The sequence below is a fragment of the Callospermophilus lateralis genome, chromosome 7, assembly GCF_048772815.1.
Source record: "Callospermophilus lateralis isolate mCalLat2 chromosome 7, mCalLat2.hap1, whole genome shotgun sequence".
Taxonomy (NCBI): domain Eukaryota; kingdom Metazoa; phylum Chordata; class Mammalia; order Rodentia; family Sciuridae; genus Callospermophilus; species Callospermophilus lateralis.
The window spans coordinates 6,475,115-6,494,130 of NC_135311.1; the positions used below are offsets into that span (position 1 = coordinate 6,475,115).

General features: G+C 57.6%; 1 protein-coding gene across 2 annotated transcripts; it reads left to right on the plus strand.

The window, feature by feature from the left end:
• Positions 1-8,190: 8,190 nt before the first annotated feature.
• Positions 8,191-15,597, plus strand: Efna3 (ephrin A3). 2 transcript variants are annotated; one of them, XM_076862129.1, is made up of 5 exons: positions 8,191-8,318; positions 14,233-14,543; positions 14,922-14,987; positions 15,174-15,251; positions 15,467-15,597. In XM_076862129.1, the coding sequence occupies exons 1-5, from the start codon at positions 8,191-8,193 to the stop codon at positions 15,595-15,597; spliced, it is 714 nt and encodes a 237-aa protein (XP_076718244.1). The 2 variants fall into 2 exon arrangements, with proteins under 2 accessions (XP_076718244.1, XP_076718245.1); XM_076862130.1 differs by lacking the exon at positions 15,174-15,251.
• Positions 15,598-19,016: the final 3,419 nt, after the last annotated feature.

A 19,016-nucleotide genomic window follows, 5' to 3' on the forward strand; every position in this document is an offset into this window, starting at 1 on the left:
GTTGCCATGGAAACCGACTATACTGACCACCCCCCCCCCGCCCCTCACCAGAGAAACCAGCCCGTGCAGGCCAGGGAGGACCGGGCCGCAGCGCACACCCTGGCTCAAGACGGCGGGGGTCTCGGCTCGCTCCCTGCGGCCCCAGACACCCCGTCTTGGCGGATGGAGGCGCGCGCGCTCCCGAGTCCGGCTGGCGCGCGGATCCGCCACTGATAAGAACGCATGTGCGAAAGACTCGGGGCCCAGTCGCCTTCGCCTGCACCCAGACACACGCCCTCCGTCAGTCGGACGCGCACACTTGACACAGGCACACGCCCTCGCCGGCCGCCCGCTCTCTGCAGGTGCGAGGGCGGGTCCTGGGCGACCGCAGGAGCCGGGCTGGGGGCTCTCAAACCCTGCCCTCCTGCCGCGGGCGCTCGGGCCACGCCGGCCTCCTTCCGTTCGCTCTCCTCAGAGTCCCGACCCTGCGTGGACGGCTGTCTCGGGCCGGCGCCCTCGCTCCTGGGGCTCATGGCTCTCATGGCTCATGGGGCCGAGACTGGCTGAAGGCGCTGGGCACCGCGCCCTACCCACCAGAAATCCTCGAGGCGTGTTCCAGGGCGCGGTTCCAGGAGTCTAGGCAGGCCTGCAAGTTTTGGGGCGTCACCGATCTCCCCTAAACTCAACGGCGTTAGACAGCTGAGGGTGGGGCCTTCAAATTGCTGGGCCTGCCCGAGTCTCTCGGAACAAGACTCAAAGACTCCACTCAGCCTCACCTCGCCCTGTCTCCCTGGCCTGAGGCCTGCGAGCTCGGGTCGCTGCGACCTGGATCCTGCGCCACACTTTCCGGGGTCACAAATCGCCCCTTCCCTCTCAAGAGCAGCCCTCTCCTTCTTCTGTAACCCCTCCTATTTTATTTCCGTCTTTGCTCATTAGTGAACTCAGCACATTGTAAGTTCGTGGCCCGCCCTTCTTTCAGCCAGCCTGGCTAGCTGGGGTCGTCGGGGGATCCCCAGCTGTGACGCAGTGGCAAAGGGTACGCTTGATATTCCAAATAGCCAATAGAATCCCGGGGCCTGGGGCATGAGGTCACCAGCCGTAGTGCCCATTGGTTCAGGCCTAGAAGCGAAGAGGGGGTCCCCATAGCAACCGACGGTGCGTCCGAGCGCAGAACCTGGGGAGTGGTGGTTGCCCCAGCTGCTTCCTCAGCTTAGGTGGGTGGTTGGGTTGGGGCCAGGAAGCTGGGGTGGAGCGCAGCTTCCCAGGCCCAGCAGCCCAGCTCAACCAAGCACTTATCTTTAGAGACCCTTTTTTTAGAAGTAATGGTCAGCGCCACTTAACCCAGAAAGGTTAGGAGAGGGTTACTGGCGGCGGCGTTGGGGTCCTGGGTGCAGAGCCGCTGCCACCACCGCTGCCACCAGGAATGTCAATTCCGAAATCCTTGTGTTCGTCTGCATATCGTCTGCATCTCATTTGCATTCTCTTCATTTAAGGTCAAATTGGGCAGACATCTCCACATCCCCAGCCCTGTCGCTTGTCTCTTCCTGGAATCTATCCCTCGGTAGCTCTCTAATCTATTCCTCAGTTGTCTCACGCCATGCCCCACCCCTCCTCCCACTCTCCAATGTCTCCTAGAGGTGGGAGGGGGCAAAGCCTAGCCTAGCTAAAGGAGAAGGGATAAGGAGCCTGCCTCCCGCTCTGGATGTTTGGTGACAGATGGGGAGTGTTGGTCTGTACTGCCTGGAGAGGAAATTGGCAAAGCAAGTGGTGGGGGGAGGTGCCCCAGCTGGGCTGAGGGTCTCCAGGGCCAAATCACCAACAGGCCTGGTGGGGTGCTGAAGCCAGGGATGCCTGGTTCCAGCAAGGGGCAGGCCTGCCCACCTGTCTGGTGCCAGAGCAGCTTCCTTCCTCCAATTAAACACTAATGAGGTGTTATTAACCCTTACCTTGCCTACCAGCCCTCAGGTGGGACTCCGATTCATAGATTCATAATTTCACACTGAGGGAAGAAGTGGGGAAAGAGGACCTTTGGAAAAGCTGAGAAACAGTGAGGTCAGGCACCTGGAGACAGGAAGGCAGGGCCAGAGGCATGGATCCCATCTGCTGGTTATCCTCTGGGGGCTTCTGGAGGAATGAGTGTCCATTCTCCAAATTCATTTATTCTTTTGCTCATTGGCTCACAATTATTTAGTAAACACCTCACCTACTAACTAAATACCGGTTGCATGTTAGATGTTGGAGATACACACTTGCGTGAGACAAGATCCCTTCCCTTAAGTAATCTTCAGAGACAAACTGGCCAATGAATACTTATAATCCCAAACACAAATGCTAATAGAGAGCCACATACTATGGGGACACAGGGGAAATGGGCCATCAGAGAAGGCTTTGATTATGAAGGATGAAATTATGGCAGGGAGATGTGTACAGCTAATAATATTTGTGAAATTGACACAGCATGGGTCCATGTGGACATGAGTTTTCAGGACTGTTGGTGTCTACTTCCGCAGAGCTGTATGCCTTGCATCTGCATGTCTGTTTCTGAGTGGGTATGTACCTTCCCTGCATCTCTCTGTGTCTGGAATCCCTTTTTCTGAACACATATTGTGGTTTTGTTACAGATCAATGTTTGCTGTGAAGCTCTTGTGTAGATTGGCCTGAACCTGCCCAGCCCAGGGGAGGGGAAGTGGAAAACTGATGTTGGCTTCTTGGGAAGGGGTGGGCAGAAATATGTTCACACCTGGGGACCCAGACTCCTAGCTCTCCAAGTGGCAGCAGGCTGGCCAAGCAAGAGGCAAAACACAACACGGGGCCTCAGGCTGCAGTGTGGTGAGTCTGGGTCACAGACCCCCTTGCCCTGGACCCCCCAGAGGAGAGATGAGGGTTACAGATACCAATCCCCACCAAGATCCCAGGCCCCCTCCCCCACCTGCTCCTGTCTGTGGAGGAGCAGGCCGGCTCAGACCTGTCTGCCGGCTCTCTCCTCCAGGGAGCAGATCCTTTCCAGGGGACACAGAGGGCTGGGGAATGCTAGGCCCTATTGGGAAGATTCCAGATACTCCACCCCAGCCCTCCAAGGCTGTCTCCAGCCTGGATTCTCCCCACCCACTCTGGGATGCCACCTTTCTGGGCTTTGCCCAGACATAGTCACCTTTGCCGGGGAACCCCTTGACAGCCGGGGAGAAGATGGGGCCAGAGCTCGGCATTGAAGACCAGCTGGGGTGGGTCTGGTTTGGCTCAAAGACCTCTACTCCATTTCCCTCTTTCTCCTTAATAGCCACTTTCTAGAAAGTGAAATTCTGGATCTAGGGAGAGTTTTAGGGGTAAGGAAGAGGCTCTGGGTTCTGAGAAGGTAAAGGACCCCTTCTTCCACACTGTTAAGGAGGAATCTTCTTTTTTTTTTTTTTTAGAGTAACTTCCTTTTCCCCTCAGTCCATATAATCTTTTTCTACTTCCCAAGCACGAAGTCCCCTCTCCTCCTGTGGTAGCTGTTAAGGAAGCTTGGAAATGAGGGGGAACAAATGGAAGAGAGACTCTGTGACAGGTCCAAGTAGGCAGATAACTCTTTATGGAAGAGGGTGCTGGGGATTGGACCCAGGAGCACTCTACCCCTGAGCCACAGCCCCAGCCCTTTTCATTTTTTATTTTGAGACAGGGTCTTGCTAAGTTGCTGAGGCTGGCCTTGAACTTATGATCCTCCTGCTTCAGCCTCCCAATTTGCTGGGATTACAGGCATGCCACTACACAGGGCAGGAGTTAACTTTGTGTGTGTGGTTTGGGGGATTGAACTCAAGGTCCTGCATGTGCAAGGCAAGTGCTCTATCACTGAGCTACATCCGCAGGCTTAGGAGATAACCTTTTTTTGGTAGTTGTAGATGGACAGAATGCCTTTATTTATTTTTTTTTTTATTTTTATGTGGTGCTAAGGATCGAACCCAGTGCCTCATATGTGCTAGGCAAGCACTCTGCCCCTGAGCTACAGCCCCAGCCCCAGGAAACAATTCTTAATAAGAATGATGATGGTATAGCTCAGAAGTAGAGCACTTGCCTGACATGCAGGAAGCCCTGGGTTCCATCACCAGCATGAGGGAGAGAAAGAAGAAAAGGCTTCCGCTAATCAAGCCCCCTCTGGGCCCTAAACACTGTGCTCAGTGCTTGTCAGATATTGTAGATCTTAACGTAACAACCACTCCTCAAACAAATGAAATGCTGTTATCCCCAGTGAATGGATGAGAAAATAATCCCAGAGAAGTTAGTGATCAGCGGCTGGAGAGGGGTGGAATAGCATTCAAGCCCATGCCCGTGTTTCGGTGAAGCATGCTGCCTCCCACTGAGCTTTTCTCAAAGTGTATGCAGAAGACTCACACAGTCCTCTAATGTAGCACCCCCAAAGTGCCACCCCGCTCAGGCTCAGGCCTTTTGGCTTGCTGAACTCCTTGGAGGAATCAGGGCATGACTAGAATCCAAGGTCATTGCTCCTTGACCCTACCAGTCAATCTTGCCTCCTAATTTCCTGTGTCTTGGACCATGCTGCACTGTGTCCCCTGCTGTCAGCCATGTGGGTGGTACCATGTCAACTCAAGGAGGGTAGCACACCTCAGAGTCATGCTGACACACACACACACGTGGAAATCAAGAGACACGTATATCACCCTCTCTGTTGGCACCCGGGTTAGGATGGCACCGACAGCCTGCGGTGCTGGGGCACACACATGGGCCCTGGGCAAGGTGCAGAACCTGTGAATATTTCATGCCTGGAGCTGGCGGCTGCTTCTGCTCACACGCGTGCCCGATCTTCCATCTCACAGGCTCCTTGTTTATTTGTTTAATGAATTATTTATCCGTGCCCCCCCTTCCCTCCAACCTCCCCCTCCCCCAGGCCCTAGCCTCCATGATTTATTGAACACAGCTCAGCTCTGTGGTTGCCACCCGCTGTCCCGGAGCTGCCTTGGGCCACACAGCCTGAGATCTCCCTCTGCCCCAGACCTGCTCAGCTCCCTGCTTCCTTGTGCCCTGGGGATGGGGGAGAGTGAGGCACCCTGTCAGAGAGCTCCCAGGGGGCCTGGGCTCTGTGTTCCTGGAGACATCATGGCAGCCAGTAGTGTTCTGGCAAGCTCCAGGGATGGAGGGAGATGAAGGCAGAGCCTGTAGGTAAGGAGAAAAGTGGCTAGAGGCCCTAGAGAGAGGACTAGTCCAGCCTTGCAGAGGCCCTCACTGCACAGAGATCAGCTGGGTCTTCTGCACCAGTGTTTTATGCCATAGGCTGCAACCCACTGGGGGAGGTGCAGTCAAGAAATGAATTTTATGATTCTGTACCAGCTTTTCACTTTATTATTTTTTTTTTTCATTTTAAGAATACAGCAGAAACCAGATGCAGTAGCACACACCTGTAATCCCAGCGATTCAGGAGGCTGAGGCAGGAGGATCACAAATTCAGAGCCAGCCTCAGCAACTTAGAAAGACTGTGTCTCCAAATAAAAAATAAAAAGGACTGGGGATGTGGGTCAGTGGTTGAGTACCACTGGGTTCAATCCCTGCTACCAAAAAAAAAAAAAAGAATAGAGCAGAAGAAAAATATAAAAGAGCATCCTCTATACTAAGGTTAAGTATTGTTTCATAAAACTCACTGTGTGTGCACACACCAACAAGGGCACACTGGATTGCAAGTCGAATATGCATCCTACTGTGAATCACAGGAGTGATTCAAATCACAGACATAAATCAAGGCCTAGACCCCACTGATAGGGGACTGGATCCTTCCATGACCCAAATGCCAGAGAGAGGCCTGGACCTTCAGATCAGGTCCCAGGCATGGACAGTGGCCAAAATCTTATAACAGGGACCTGTTCCCCAGAAAAGCCCAGTCCCCGTCAGTAGAGGCCTATAGACAGGCCTAGGCATTACAGGTGGAGGTACACATTCTATAGAGAGGATTTCCACACCCACAGTTGTGCAGTTTGTAGACAGCACAAAGGAGCCACACAAGGGACAAGAGGAGGCTAACATCAGCCCAAGCTCCCTCACTAAGTCAGGGAGACACGGAGGGCCACCTCCCACTGAAGGAAGCAACACCTTTGTTTTTGCACAAAGGGACCATTTGCCAAGAGGTGCGCCCTCAGGACTGAGTCTGCATAGAGGGGTGCTTCTTCTAATCCACATAAAGGCCCCAATCAGTCAGCAGCCCCAGGAACAGAGGCCTAGGTAGACAGAGCGTCAGGTCCCATGGACACAGGCACAGGCCCACAGAGAATACCTCCACTCAAAACCCAGGCTCAAACCCCGTAAAGAAAGTTGCGAGAGGGTTCCAGATTCAAAGGGAAGGGCTCAGTTATTATTGGAGGGAGGAGGTGGGTGTGCTAGATTCTAAAGAGGAGTATCTGGGCCTTACAGAAAAGGGCCCAAATCTTTAAGCAGGACCTAAATTCTATAAGCAGGGATTTAAGGTTTCAAAAATGGAATAGAAAGTCCTGGACCAAAGCAGCAAGCTCCCACTCACTGTGAATACGGACAGCCTCTCTGCCAACTGTGGGCCCAACAGAAAGAAGCCTACCTTGGTGGATCAGGGGACAGGGATAGGGACTGGGATTTGTGGCCCCTGGAGTAGGCAGGTTAGCATCATTTGGGTGAAACAAGTCTCCCGGGGAAGAGGAGTCTGGGGGCAGGAGAGCTGTTTGCAGAGTCCCCCACTCACATCCCAAGGGGCCTAATTTATTTTCTGGCTCATAAGAAGAGAGATCTCCTCGGGGGCAGAAGCCTGGAGAGGATAGAGGCTGTTCTTGCCTGGTAGCCCTCATGGAGCCTCTTCTGGATGGCATTTCCCCTCCCCCAAACCCCGCACCTGAGACTATCCTGTGGTCAGGACCCTGTCCTGACAAGGATAAGCAGATGGGAGGTGCCCGTGTATCCTCTCTCCTAAAGCACAGTAGCAAATTAGCGTCATGCCAGCCTCCCTGGCCACAGGTGGTTGGAGTGGGTCTTGGGAACCCAGTCAAACCTGGTTCTGCCCAGTCGCTCTTAGTCTTAGCCTCTCCAAAGAGAAGTGATAAGGGATAGGCAACTGAGATCTGTATTCAGGATCCTTCCCCTGAATTCCTACTTCCTGGGTAAAGAAGTGTGTGTGTTTCAGAGGGGGCATGTGGGTTTGCCTGGGTGTCCTTTCTGTGCATGTATGAGTTTGGGCGTGTGCTTCTAGTCTCTGTGTCTACAGGCCTGTGTTTCTTCAGAACTCTAGTCCATAGGAACTTTACCTATGTGAGTCTGTGCATCAGGTGACTGTGTTTCTATGTTCTCTGCCTCTGGGTGTCTGTGACTTTTTCCTGAATGTGTGTGTCTGTGAGATGTGTGTGCTTGGGTGTCCCTGTGAGGACAATGGCTGAGGTGAGAGCTGAAACACAAGGTAATCTACTTTCTGCCCTCAGAGTCAGCACCTCTGGGAGTAGGAGTGGGAATGCCTGAGGACACAGATGGCCCACCTGGAAGGAGCCTGCCTGAGAGCAAATGAGGATCTCTTTGTAAACGCCCAGGAAACCCTGCTCAGCTTCAGCTGGCTCCTGCCCAGATCCACACCTGGGCCTTGGGCCTGGACTGCCAAAGACCCTGCTTATACCCACTACTGACATTCTTGGGGGCTGAGATCCACTCCACCTCCAATAAAAACAAGCCTCAGGCTCAGCTGGGGGCTCCAGGTCCAGCTGTCAGGTCCTTGGTCCTCAGGTCCACCTGAGGGCTCTACTACTCTTCTGTGTCCACCTGACTCATGCACAAAGGAAAAGTGGCATGGAGGGAGCAGAGGGTCCAATTCTTCAGACAGGAAGGAGGTCTAGTCCTAATTATTCTTCTCAAGACTCCTTCACTCTATCCTAGAAATGAGTGGGCCCACAATCCCAAATCCTTGTCTTGTGGATTCCAGCCTGGAGGGAGCAAAGCACCCGGGACCAGCCGCAGCACACAACCTAGGTGTGCGCTGGTCCTTTCGAAGGGGCAGCACGCCCCCGCTTCCCACGCGCCGCACGCTCCCGGCTCCAGCGGGGAGGGGCCTGGCGGGAGCGCGCCGGGGGCCGGGCTTCGGGGCGCGCCCAGGAGGGCGGAGGGTAGCGCTGTGGGCGTGGCCTAAAGCTGGGGGCCGGCGGCGGCGGCAGCGGGGAGCTGGGAAGCTGAGAAGCCGGGAGCGCGGGGCTCAGTCGGGGGGCGGCGGCGGCGGCGGCTCCGGGGATGGCGGCGGCTCCGCTGCTGCTGCTGCTGCTGCTCGTGCCCGTGCCGCTGCTGCCGCTGCTGGCCCAGGGGCCCGGGGGGGCGCTGGGGAACCGGCATGCGGTGTACTGGAACAGCTCCAACCAGCAGTGAGTCGGGGGCCCGGGAAGTCCCGCGTCAACCAGAGGGGAGTTGGGGGGCCCAGGAAGTCCTGGGGGAGCAGCGGGTGGGAGTCCTGGGAGAGCAGAGCTGGGGGCTGGGAAGCGAGGGAGAGGGGGATGCACTCCGGGGGCGTCTGTGAAACTCGGGGGGCCGTCTGCGAGGCTGCTGGTGTGTAGTAAGACGCGCTCAGGCCGTGCGGAGGAGTCTGCGGGGCCCCCACCCCACGCTGGCCTCTCCCCACCCGCCTCGGGAGCAGCGTACCCCTGTCCCGTACCCCCGCATCTGCTCTCTCGTAGGTCGGACTGGCATCTGGGGCGCTGGGGTGCCAGGGATATAGGCCGCCGCATTTAGGGGCCCAGGGATGACCTGTTTTCGGCCATGAGGGTTTCAAGGGGTGCTGCCTAGTAGTCTTGCTTTTAAAAGTGGGGTACCGAGCTGAGGCGGGGAGTACGACCCAGCGCCTCCCCGAAATCAAGGGGAGTGGGCCGCCCTGCTGGTGCGGATAGACCCGCTAGGGTGTACCGGGGCTGGGTCGCCGAGTTGGGGACTGCTGCTTGGTTAGGACGGTACGTGGGGTACCGGGGAGAGAAGGGAGGAGATGTCGGCGTGTCACACACGCAACACACACACTCCCGGGCCGGGATCGGCGTATGGCACCCAGTGTGAGCGGGCGTGCGCGGCTGTCAGTGTGCGTGTGTGTCTGAGTGTGATTTGTGTGTCTGCGTCGGCGATCGTCTGGGGGTGGGAGCGGGCGGCGGACTGGGGAGGGGGCTGCGGTCCGGGTCCGCGTGGCCGGCCGCGTCTGGGTTGGGGTGGCTGTTGGCGCCGCCGCGGTCTGGACGAGTGTCGGGGCCGCCGTGTGGTTTCCCGGGGTGTGTGGCGCGGCGGACGGGGCCGGCTGCGGGGCCGGGTCCTCGTTCGGCTCAGTCCTCGCTGCCCTTGTCTTCTCCTCCCCGCGGAGCCGCCGTGTGTATCACCCTTGGCCGCCTCCGTGTGTGTCTGTGTGTGGGTAGGGGGATCCCTGGGGACGTGGGGGGCACTGTCACACCTGCCCGGGCGGAGGCGGCAGCGCGGTCTCTAGCTCCCCACCCTGGGGGCGACTAGGGAGCAAATGGCGAGACCCCAGGGGAGAGGACCGGGAGGGCCTGGCGGCCGCGACCCCCAACCTTCCGGGGGAGGGGCTGTCGCTCGCCGCTCCGCTCTTTGTTGTTTGGGGCTCTGCGCCTCCCCCTCTCTCCCTCCTCTCGCCCAGAGTGTCAGACTGGGGGTGGGGATGAGCCAACGACGCCCCCCTCTCGCTTCCCATGGAAACCTCGGGGGTGGGGATGCGGCCCCTCCCCCCCGGAGCGGGACTCCAGGATCTCCGGGGGGCGCCGAGGGCTGACTTCTCGGCTGGATCTAGCTCGCCCCCTCCCCCAGACTCCCACGTCCGACCCCCGCTCGGGCCGAGTCTGGCCGGGAGTGGAGAGCTCGCAGGTGAGGGGCCCGGGTTCCCCGCACCCTCGGGCACCCCACGTTCTTAGGGGAAGCCGGAGGGAGAGGTGCGGGATGGCCTGGGGGTTGAGCCGACTGTCCTCCCCCGCGTACACCTGGGCGCAGGTGAAAGCTCGGGAAGGGGGTGGGGTGCCGGTTCCGAGAGCCTCCTTTCTGCCCGCTCCACTCCCGTGCGGGCCTGGACCGGCCAGGTAGGAGGGGGCATGCACCCGGCCGAGAGGCTGCCGCCGCCCCCGCCTCGCTTCCCGGGCCTTTGTTGCCGCTGCGCCCGGGCTCCCCGGCTCCCTCACTGCGGCAGCCGCGGCCCCATAAATCGTGAGAGCGACGTGCTCCGGAGCCGGGAGTGGAGAGGGCCGGGGAGCTGGGGGCGGGGCCGGGCCGAGCCACAGGCTCCCGCGCCCCCTCCCCCCAGTCACGTGAGCTGGCTCCTGGCTCCCACCTCCCATCACGTGCGGAGGGTCTCTGCCCCTTGGGGTCACGTGGGGAGGGTCTCACGACCCCGCCTCCTGAGGGTCACGTGAGAGAGTGCTGGTGGGACACGTGCAGCGGCCTCCTTTGACAGACCTGGGGGCAGTACCCTCTGCACAGCAGCCACGACCTAGCCCTCTGGCCCCCATTCAGCCCCTCTGCCTAGGCCCCCGGAATAGGAAAGACCTGTTCCCTGCGCGCCCCAGAAACTAGGGATGGAAGGACTGGGTTGGAGGGAAGCATGAGAACGTGAAGTTGAGGGGCCCCTGAGCCCAGAACTGATTTGGGGGGGGGGGGTGAGGCTGATAGCCAAATATATTGCCCCTGCCTTGTGCTTCATTTCTTTGCAGATCTAAGGAGGTGTTAGTACTCTGTCTCAAGAAGCCTAGGAACACCATTCTCTAGCTGTCCCCTTACCTGTCTATCTGAAATGTTTCTGTTGCGGATCTCTTTCATTCACACATTCATTCAACAAATATTTATTGAGGCTCTACTACGTCCCCGATGGTCTTCTCTGTGTTCTCTGGCTCCGACTTCCTGCCCTGCATCCTCCCGCGTCCCTGATTCTCCCCTCTGCGTTTCCCTGGCTTCATCTCTACTATCTGTGGGCCTCTCTGATGGCCTCTGGGTTTTTCTCTCCCGTTTTCCAAGCCTCGGGTCCCAGTCTCCTCTCCCCTCTCTCGGTTTCTGGTTCTCTCTCCCGCCGCTCCGCCCTCTCCCTTCCCGGGGAATCCGTCTCTGTTCCTCTCCCGTGTGTCTGTGTCTCACTCCATCTCTGTGCCTCGCTTTCGGCGGGTCTCTCGCTCTTCTCCGCCGCTGCAGATCAATAAACCTTCGCCGCCGCCGCCGCTGTCGCAGGGACGAGGGGCGGGGGTGTCGGGCGCGCAGATTCTCCTTCACCCGACGCGGCCCAGGGGAGCCCCAGGCCCAGGACCTGGCTCACCAGACCCGGACCCGCAGGGTGTGGAGGCCCCGGTGCCTGGGGGGTGCGGGGGTGTCATCGTGCCCGCGCCGCCCCGCGGTCCTTCCCGCCGCCGCCTCCACCGGCCCCATCGCCACCCCCACGCCACCCCCAGTCCCGCGCGCGGACCCCACGCCGCGCACACGTGGTCTGGCCTCGCCTGCCGGATCGGGCGGCGCGCAGCCTCGGGGGCGCGCGCTGGAGGGAAGAAGCCGGTCTCTTCCCATCTCTCCTCCACTCCCTTAACTCTGCACCCGGGCGTCGGAGGCCGGGGACAGGGATCTAGCAAGTTTGGAGCCCCCGGGGATCCTTCCCATACTCCCTGGTCTTGTGAGACACCCTGTTTACCAGCCCCTAATTGCCCCGGGGGGAGAAGCTTGCGCCTTCCCCGCTCCCCCCGCCGCCCAGCCAGCCCCCTCCGCGGACACTCAGAGTGGACCAGTGGGGTCAGGCGGGGTGCTGAAGGAATAAGGGGTCGAGACGTGCCTCGAGGGTGGTGCGAACCGGGACAAACTGAAATAACGGGGCGAGGGGGCACCCGGTCTAGGTACGTGTGGACACGCTCCTGCCTGGGGGAGCGAGAGAGAGATGCAACATGAGGATGAAGGGGAGGGGTAGAAACTGCCCGAAGGTGCTGGACGCAGCACTGCCCCCAGATCCCAGCCCACCTACCACGGGGCCGTGGGGCCCTGGAGGCGGAGTTACTGCGGAGCTGTGCTGGGACTTAGCGGCACCTCCCTCTTCACTGCCAGGGCGAAGGAGGATGACAGATTCAATTAAAGCGCCCAAGCCAAACAGACAAGTCTCCTCGGAGTTGCCCTAGGGATTCCTGGCCAGACCTTGTGCTGTCCCTCCACACCACCCCCCTCCACCAGATACCAAATGGGCACCGCCATCCCATCGGCAGCTCTTTCTCCCACGTGCCCAGCTTTGGAGAACGCTTCATGGTTTTTCCTGCCACCTAGCACAGGGATAGGTAAGAAGTAGCTTCTCTTTCCTTGTGGTCACCCAGTGACCTTTTGTAAGACTGGTCCCACCCGCTTGAGGAAACCCAGGTACCTGTAGGAATATCTCTGGAGCTGGCTTTGCTCCCTGCTGGAATGGGGTGTGTTGTAGGAGGAACCAGGTGGTGCGGCAGGGCGGAGCTCCTTCAGAATGGGACTGGAAACATGGGCGAGGCTCAAGGACAGAAGCCCTAGTGTGGCTGTGCAACTGCCCCACGCCTGGCATCTTGCCACTGGTGACCCCCTCCCCAGAGCCCGAGGGGAGGAACAGGAGACTGTGTGGGGTTGGGATGGACAGGCAAGCCTAGGGAGGCGGCTAGAGCCAGGCCTGGTCTAACCCGTTTTCCTGCTCCCAGCGCCCCAGGCTGAGACTCCTGCCCACCTGAGTGCCAGGGCCAGGGAGGGGCCTGAGTGACCCATCACTCCCATGGGAACCAAGTGGGACTGGTGGCATTCCTGATGACTCAAGGAGGCTGTGCCCATGCTTACTGGGGTGCCCAAACACCGGCTCTCACCTATCCACCTTACTGCCAAGTTTGGAAGGGCTTGCTTGGGGAGGGGGTAGTATAGGCAAAGCCAAGGAAGTGGGGAAAGGTGGGGAAGGACCCTCAAGGCCCCATCTCATGCCCAGACCTCCAAGTTTATTTCCCTAATTGATCTAATTACTGCTTATGGAACTGGGTGGTACCAAGTGACACAGAGAGCCAGTCCCTCCCCTCGGGGAATTCCCAGGGACTAGGGACCCCAGAGGTTTGACATTTTGCCTGGTACCTCGTGTCTTTCTGTGTCCACCATGCTCCCTTCTCACTGACAATATGTGTGCATTCTTACCCTAAGAAAACTAGAGAAAAGCCCTGCCCACTCCTCCATGTCCCTCTGTCCACCTAGAGGTTTATCCCATCAGCACCACAATCAGACCATCATTTGGATGGTAACTAGCAAGGCAGGTAGGGATTACCAGGGATCCAGCATCTGCTTCTCTGTTCCAGCGAAGGATCCGGAACGTGAGAGATACAGCCATGGTATCTGGGCACTGTGCCCACTACTTGGCTGAACATGGTTACTGGGGCAGTAGCACCCAGGATAGAGGAAGAAGGGTGGGTTGTAATGAGAAAGAAGTTTTGACTGTTGACATGATGCCAGGAGGCCTTGGTGCCGAACCCCTCGGCTCCCTGATCTGTTGTGTCAGGTTATTGGGGACCTAATTGCCCGTGGCCTTGGGGTGGAGGTAAGTGGAATCAAGGTACAGAGGCCAGTGATAGTGTCTTGGGGTCAACTAGTACTGGCATGCGGCTCGGCACACATGCAGCTTAGCTTTTTAGCCAGAGTATGCCGCCTTTGAGTAGGCGGTGGACATATTTGTACCTGTGCCATGGAACTTGTGCGTGTATATGCATGAAGCCGCCATACGTGTGTATGTGAGGGCAAGTCCTGTCGGACTGGCCTTGGGGCTGGACTGGCAGCAGCAGCAGCAGCAGCAGCAGCAGGGAAGCATGCTGGGAGATGCGATGGCGGGTGTGTTTCCCACGGAAGGGATGCCTCCCACTTTCACCCTTCGCTTCCATCCTTCTGTCCTTCCTCCCAGCGGGTAAATAAGGGGGGGATGGACGGAGGAAACCGGGCCTGGGTCTGGGAGTCGCTGGGGCCTGCGCGGTTTCTGTGGCAACCCAGGCGCACGCTCCTCCTCCCCCGCCCCTCTCCTGCCCCTCTTCTTCGGGAGCAGGCCGGGCTTCCCTGCGCCTCTGCTACCCCCTGGTGGCCATCCGGAGAAAGACCGGCCACGAAGGCGAGGGCCCGGGATCGTGAAAGACTGGCGGCTTTAGGGCCCTGGGGACAGAGAGAGGGCTAGGAGAGGGCGCTTGGAGGAAGAGTCGGGGGACTCCAGGGACCCCCCGGGGAGGGTCTGGGGAGCGGCGTTGGAAGGCGGGCTGGCTCCGGGGCTTCTCTCCTCTGACCCGCTTCCTTTCCCCGTAGCTTGCGGCGAGAGGGCTACACGGTGCAGGTGAACGTGAACGACTACCTGGACATTTACTGCCCCCACTACAACAGCTCAGGGGTGGGCCCCGGAGCGGGCCCCGGGCCGGGCGGCGGGGAGCAGTACGTGCTCTACATGGTGAGCCGCAGCGGCTACCGCACCTGCAACGCCAGCCAGGGCTTCAAGCGCTGGGAGTGCAACCGGCCGCACGCCCCCCATAGCCCCATCAAGTTCTCGGAGAAGTTCCAGCGCTACAGCGCCTTCTCGCTGGGCTACGAGTTCCACGCCGGCCACGAGTACTACTACATCTGTAAGTGACAGCGGGGGGGGGGGGTCCAGAGTTAGCCGGAGTTGACAGCCAGCGATGGAGTCCCAAGGGGCCCGAGTGGCTGAGAGGGAGGCCCGGGATGAGCTGGGGGACTGGGGGCTTCAGCTCCGTCACTGCTGTGAGGCTGAGAGAGGGCTTTGGTGACAGTCCCAAGTTTGGGCCTCAGAATCCCTGTTCCTATGAGGGACTCCTGGGTCGGGACTTCAGGGGTCCGTTGGGACCCAAAAGGCATCGAAAGCTTACAACAGAGCCTTAGTTACCCATGTCCAAAGGGTAGGGGCTACTGAAGGACAGTGGCCAAGGAAGGGCAGTGTGGAGGGGATGAGGGCATGGGCCACTCAGACCCGGTCTCCTCCCCAGCCACGCCCACCCACAACCTGCACTGGAAGTGTCTGAGGATGAAGGTGTTCGTCTGCTGCGCCTCCAGTGAGTATCATCGACTCCCAGCCTCACCCCTATCCTTGGCTCCCCTGCTTTGGGGCTCCCCTGGCTTCCTGTGGGTGGGGGCGGAGGGCACAGGCGAGGGGGGCTTGCTCCCCAGCTGTAGCAGGGGGAGGGGGTCCTGGCCCTGACTCTCCCCTCGTCTCTCCCCGCCCGCACCCCACCCCGCAGCATCGCACTCCGGGGAGAAGCCGGTCCCCACTCTCCCCCAGTTCACCATGGGCCCCAATGTGAGGATCAACGTGCTGGGTGAGTCTGCGCAGCGCCCTCTGGTGGCCACTGCGGACATCGCAGCCCCCTCCCCTGTGCCTGCTCTCCTTGCATGCTTTCTCCCCTGGGACACTTGTCCTTCCTGCCCCCCTGGGTGGTCACGGCCCCGGCTCCACTGCTGCTGCCGCTGCCGCGTGCCCCAGCCCTGGCGCGCAGCCCAGCCCTCACCAGTCTGTCTGTTCATCTATCCACAGAAGACTTCGAGGGAGAGAACCCCCAGGTGCCCAAGCTTGAGAAGAGCATCAGCGGGACCAGCCCCAAGAGGGAACACCTGCCCCTGGCCGTGGGCATCGCCTTCTTCCTCATGACACTCTTGGCCTCCTAGCTCTGCCCCATGCCTTGGTGGGGAGAGAGGGGGCGGGGCTGTGAACAAGCGAGGAGTCTTTGGCCTCTTAACGGGAAGCCTAGCTGGGGGCCTGCACCCCCCCTCCCATGGCTGGAAGTGGGGTCCGCACCATGCATTGTGCCCACTCCCTCTGCCCCTCCCTCCAGGTCGGGCACTGTAGTGGACCAGGCCAGGGACAGTCAAAGGTCCCAGGTGACCTTGTGGCTCTGTAATGTTTGGTACCAAATTTGGGGCCATAAAGGGCAGTTCTCAGGACGTCCTGGCCCCAGGTACCTTTCCCTGACCCCTGGCTCCCTCCCCTTTTGTCCCCCCAGAGAGACAAAAATGCCCCAGAGAGAGCAAGCCAACGTGAAAGGTGCCCCATCACTCTCCCCCAGGGACAGAACGTGGGGAGGGGACTAAATGGGCAAGGGGGAGCACTGCCCGCTGCCCCTTCCCCTGTTTACAGCAATAAGCACGTCCCCCTCCCCCACTCCCACTTGCAGGATTGTGGTTTGGATCAAATCCAAGTTTACAAGTAGACACCCCTAGGGAGGCAGGCAGTGGACGGGTGGCAGGGGTGGGCACTGGGGTGCCAGGCAGGCATGTACAGACTCTATATCTCTATATATAATGTACAGAGTCCCTCTCCCTCCCTAACCCCGGCCTCCCTTGACCCCCCTTCCAGCTTCAGACCCCTTTCCCACCAGGCTAGGCCCCCGCCGGGGACCCCCTGGCCCCTCTTTTGTCTTCTGTGAAGACAGGACCTATGCAACGCACAGACACTTTTGGAGACCGTGAGACAACGACGCCCCTCCCTTCCAGCCCTGAGCCGGGAGCCAGATCCCAGGACCTTGCCCCGCCCACCCCACGTGGTCCCCACCCATCCTGGGCCTTTTTCAAGTGCTTTGGCTGTGACTTTCATACTCTGCTCTTAGTCTAAAAAAATAAACTGGAGAGAAAAATAACCGAGTGTGTGTGATTTGAAGGGACCGGCGCCCTCCGTTCCCCTGGTTCTACCCCACAGGGCACAAGGGGGGGAGATTCTGAGCCACACAGTCCCCTGAACTGTGCTGTGGCTTATCTCCTCTGAGAGGCAGCTCTAAGGGGAGAGAGCAAGAGAGGCTTTAAGTTGGGCCTGGTTGACTTTGAGCAAATACCTTAACCTCTCTGGGCCTCAGGTATCCATCCCATCAAACAAACTGGGCCATAGCATACCTCTCAGGGTTGGAGTCAGGATTAAATAACGGGGATTAAAGGCTCTATCAGTGATTGTCTTCTTTTATTCCCATTGTGATGTAATCAGAGGTTCTTGCCTGGGGTCTTTGGATTTCAGGGATTTGTGAACCTAGATAGAAAAAAAAATGTTTATTTTCACTTACCTGTACCTAAAATTTAACATTCTCTTATGTATGTGGGCAGCAAACCACAGTATAGTAATCAATGACCTGTGACTTTGTAACGGGCAGAAATCACAGATGTTTTCAGACTGCACTGTAGTTGTTGACGATATCTCACAAGATCATTTACTCTCATCACTACTTTGAAATGGTCATAGTTGTTAGACCTTTCTTGTCTTCAGTGTGTTAATAAAGAAGCATATATATTACTATATCAAAAATGTAAATGTTTTGATAACTGTGTTTCAATATAATTGGTTTCCTTTATAACTCCTTGTAATTTTTTTTAATGTTTATTTTTATTTTTTAGTTGTTGATTTATTTTTTTTAATATATGTGGTGCTGAGAACCGAACCCAGTGCCTCACCCATGCTACGCAAGTGTGCTACCGCTGAGCCACAGCCCCAGTCCCTTTGGAATTTTATTCACGTAAAAACATGCCCATTTCTGTGGCTGTGGCTGCACGTAACTCCAGCACCTGCAGCCCTCAGGAGAGCAGAGGGGACAGAAGGCTAGAGATGGGACAATGTGTGAAGCTGACTGACCGAGGAGCCCAAGCTTGCCCGGTGCAGTGGGACACGCACAGAATCCTAGCAGCTAGGGAAGCTGAGGCAGGAGGATCTCGAATTCAAAGCTTAGCAACTCAGTGAGACCCTGTCTCTAAATAAAATACAAAATAGGGCTGGGGATGTGGCTCAGTGGTCACTGGCCCTGAGTTCAATCCCTGGTATGCCCCCCAAAAGATCAATAAAAATAAAAAGGGCTTGGGGTTCCCCAGTGGGGCCCCAGCTCTGTGGCTCAGTGGTTGCTGGGTTCAACCCCCAGTACTGAAAAACAAACAAAACAAAAACAAGGAGCCCAAGGTGGGTGAGGTCAGGATTGTACAGGAAACACTGCACAAGGGGACGAGGGTAAGGGTCCAAATGTACCTAGGGCTTCACGTTTTGATTTAAGTGCCCTGACCCGGGGTGGGGGGCACTTCTTACTGCCACAGGACCCCATCCCACCCAGGTACTGTGGGCAGACTGGACCCTGGGTAAGTGCCCTTCCTATGGACCCTGAAGCTGTATTGTTGTGAGAGTGGGCCTGGTGGCAGAATCTGTGTTCCCTTCCTCTCTGTGTCCAAAGCACAGGAAATGGAAGCTCAGCTGAACTTCGAATCATGTCCGGGTCTCTTAATGGCAGAACTGTGGACTAGTCTGAGCCTCCTTGCAGAAGATAAGACTGAAAAGGTAGACTCCTTCATCCAACTGGCTGTGTGTCCAATCAACATTCACTGAGTGCCTGCCAAATGCCAGGCTCTATCTTGGGGACTGGAGACACAAAGAAGACACAGCCTCTGCCTTCAAGATATGGCTCAGTGCTAGAGCACTTATCTGGCACGCATGAGGCCCTGGGTTCCATTCCAGGAGCACAAAAACAGCAAAAAGTGGGTTTAACTGAGGGTGGTGGTAATCCTAGCAGTTTGGGAGGCTGAGGCAGGAGGATCCGTAGTGCCAGGCCAGCCTCAAAAAAATAAAGAAGGCTGGGGATGTGGCTCAGTGGTTAAGTACCCCCGGATTCAATCCCTGGTACCAAAAAAAAAAAAAAAAAAAAGAGTGGGTTTGAGCTGGGCAGGGTGGTACATACCCATAATCCTAGTGACTCAGCAATTTAGCAAGACCCTGTCTCAAAACGTAAAATAAGCCGGGCACAGTGGCGCATGCCCATAATCCCAGCAGCCCAGGAGGCTGAGGCAGGAGGATCGAAAGTTCAAAGTCAGCCTCAGCAACTTAGTGAAGCCCTAAACAACTTAACCTGGCTCTAAATAAAATTAAAAAAAAAAAAAAAAAAAAAAAAAAGATCTGGGGATGTGGCTCAGTGGTTAAGAGCCCCTGAGTTCAATCTCCAGTGCCAAAAAAAAAAAAAAAAAAAAGAGGGCTAGGAATGTGGCTCAAGCGGTAGCGCGCTCGCCTGGCATGTGTGCTGCCCGGGTTCAATCCTCAGCACCACAAACAAACAAAGATGTTGTGTCCGCCA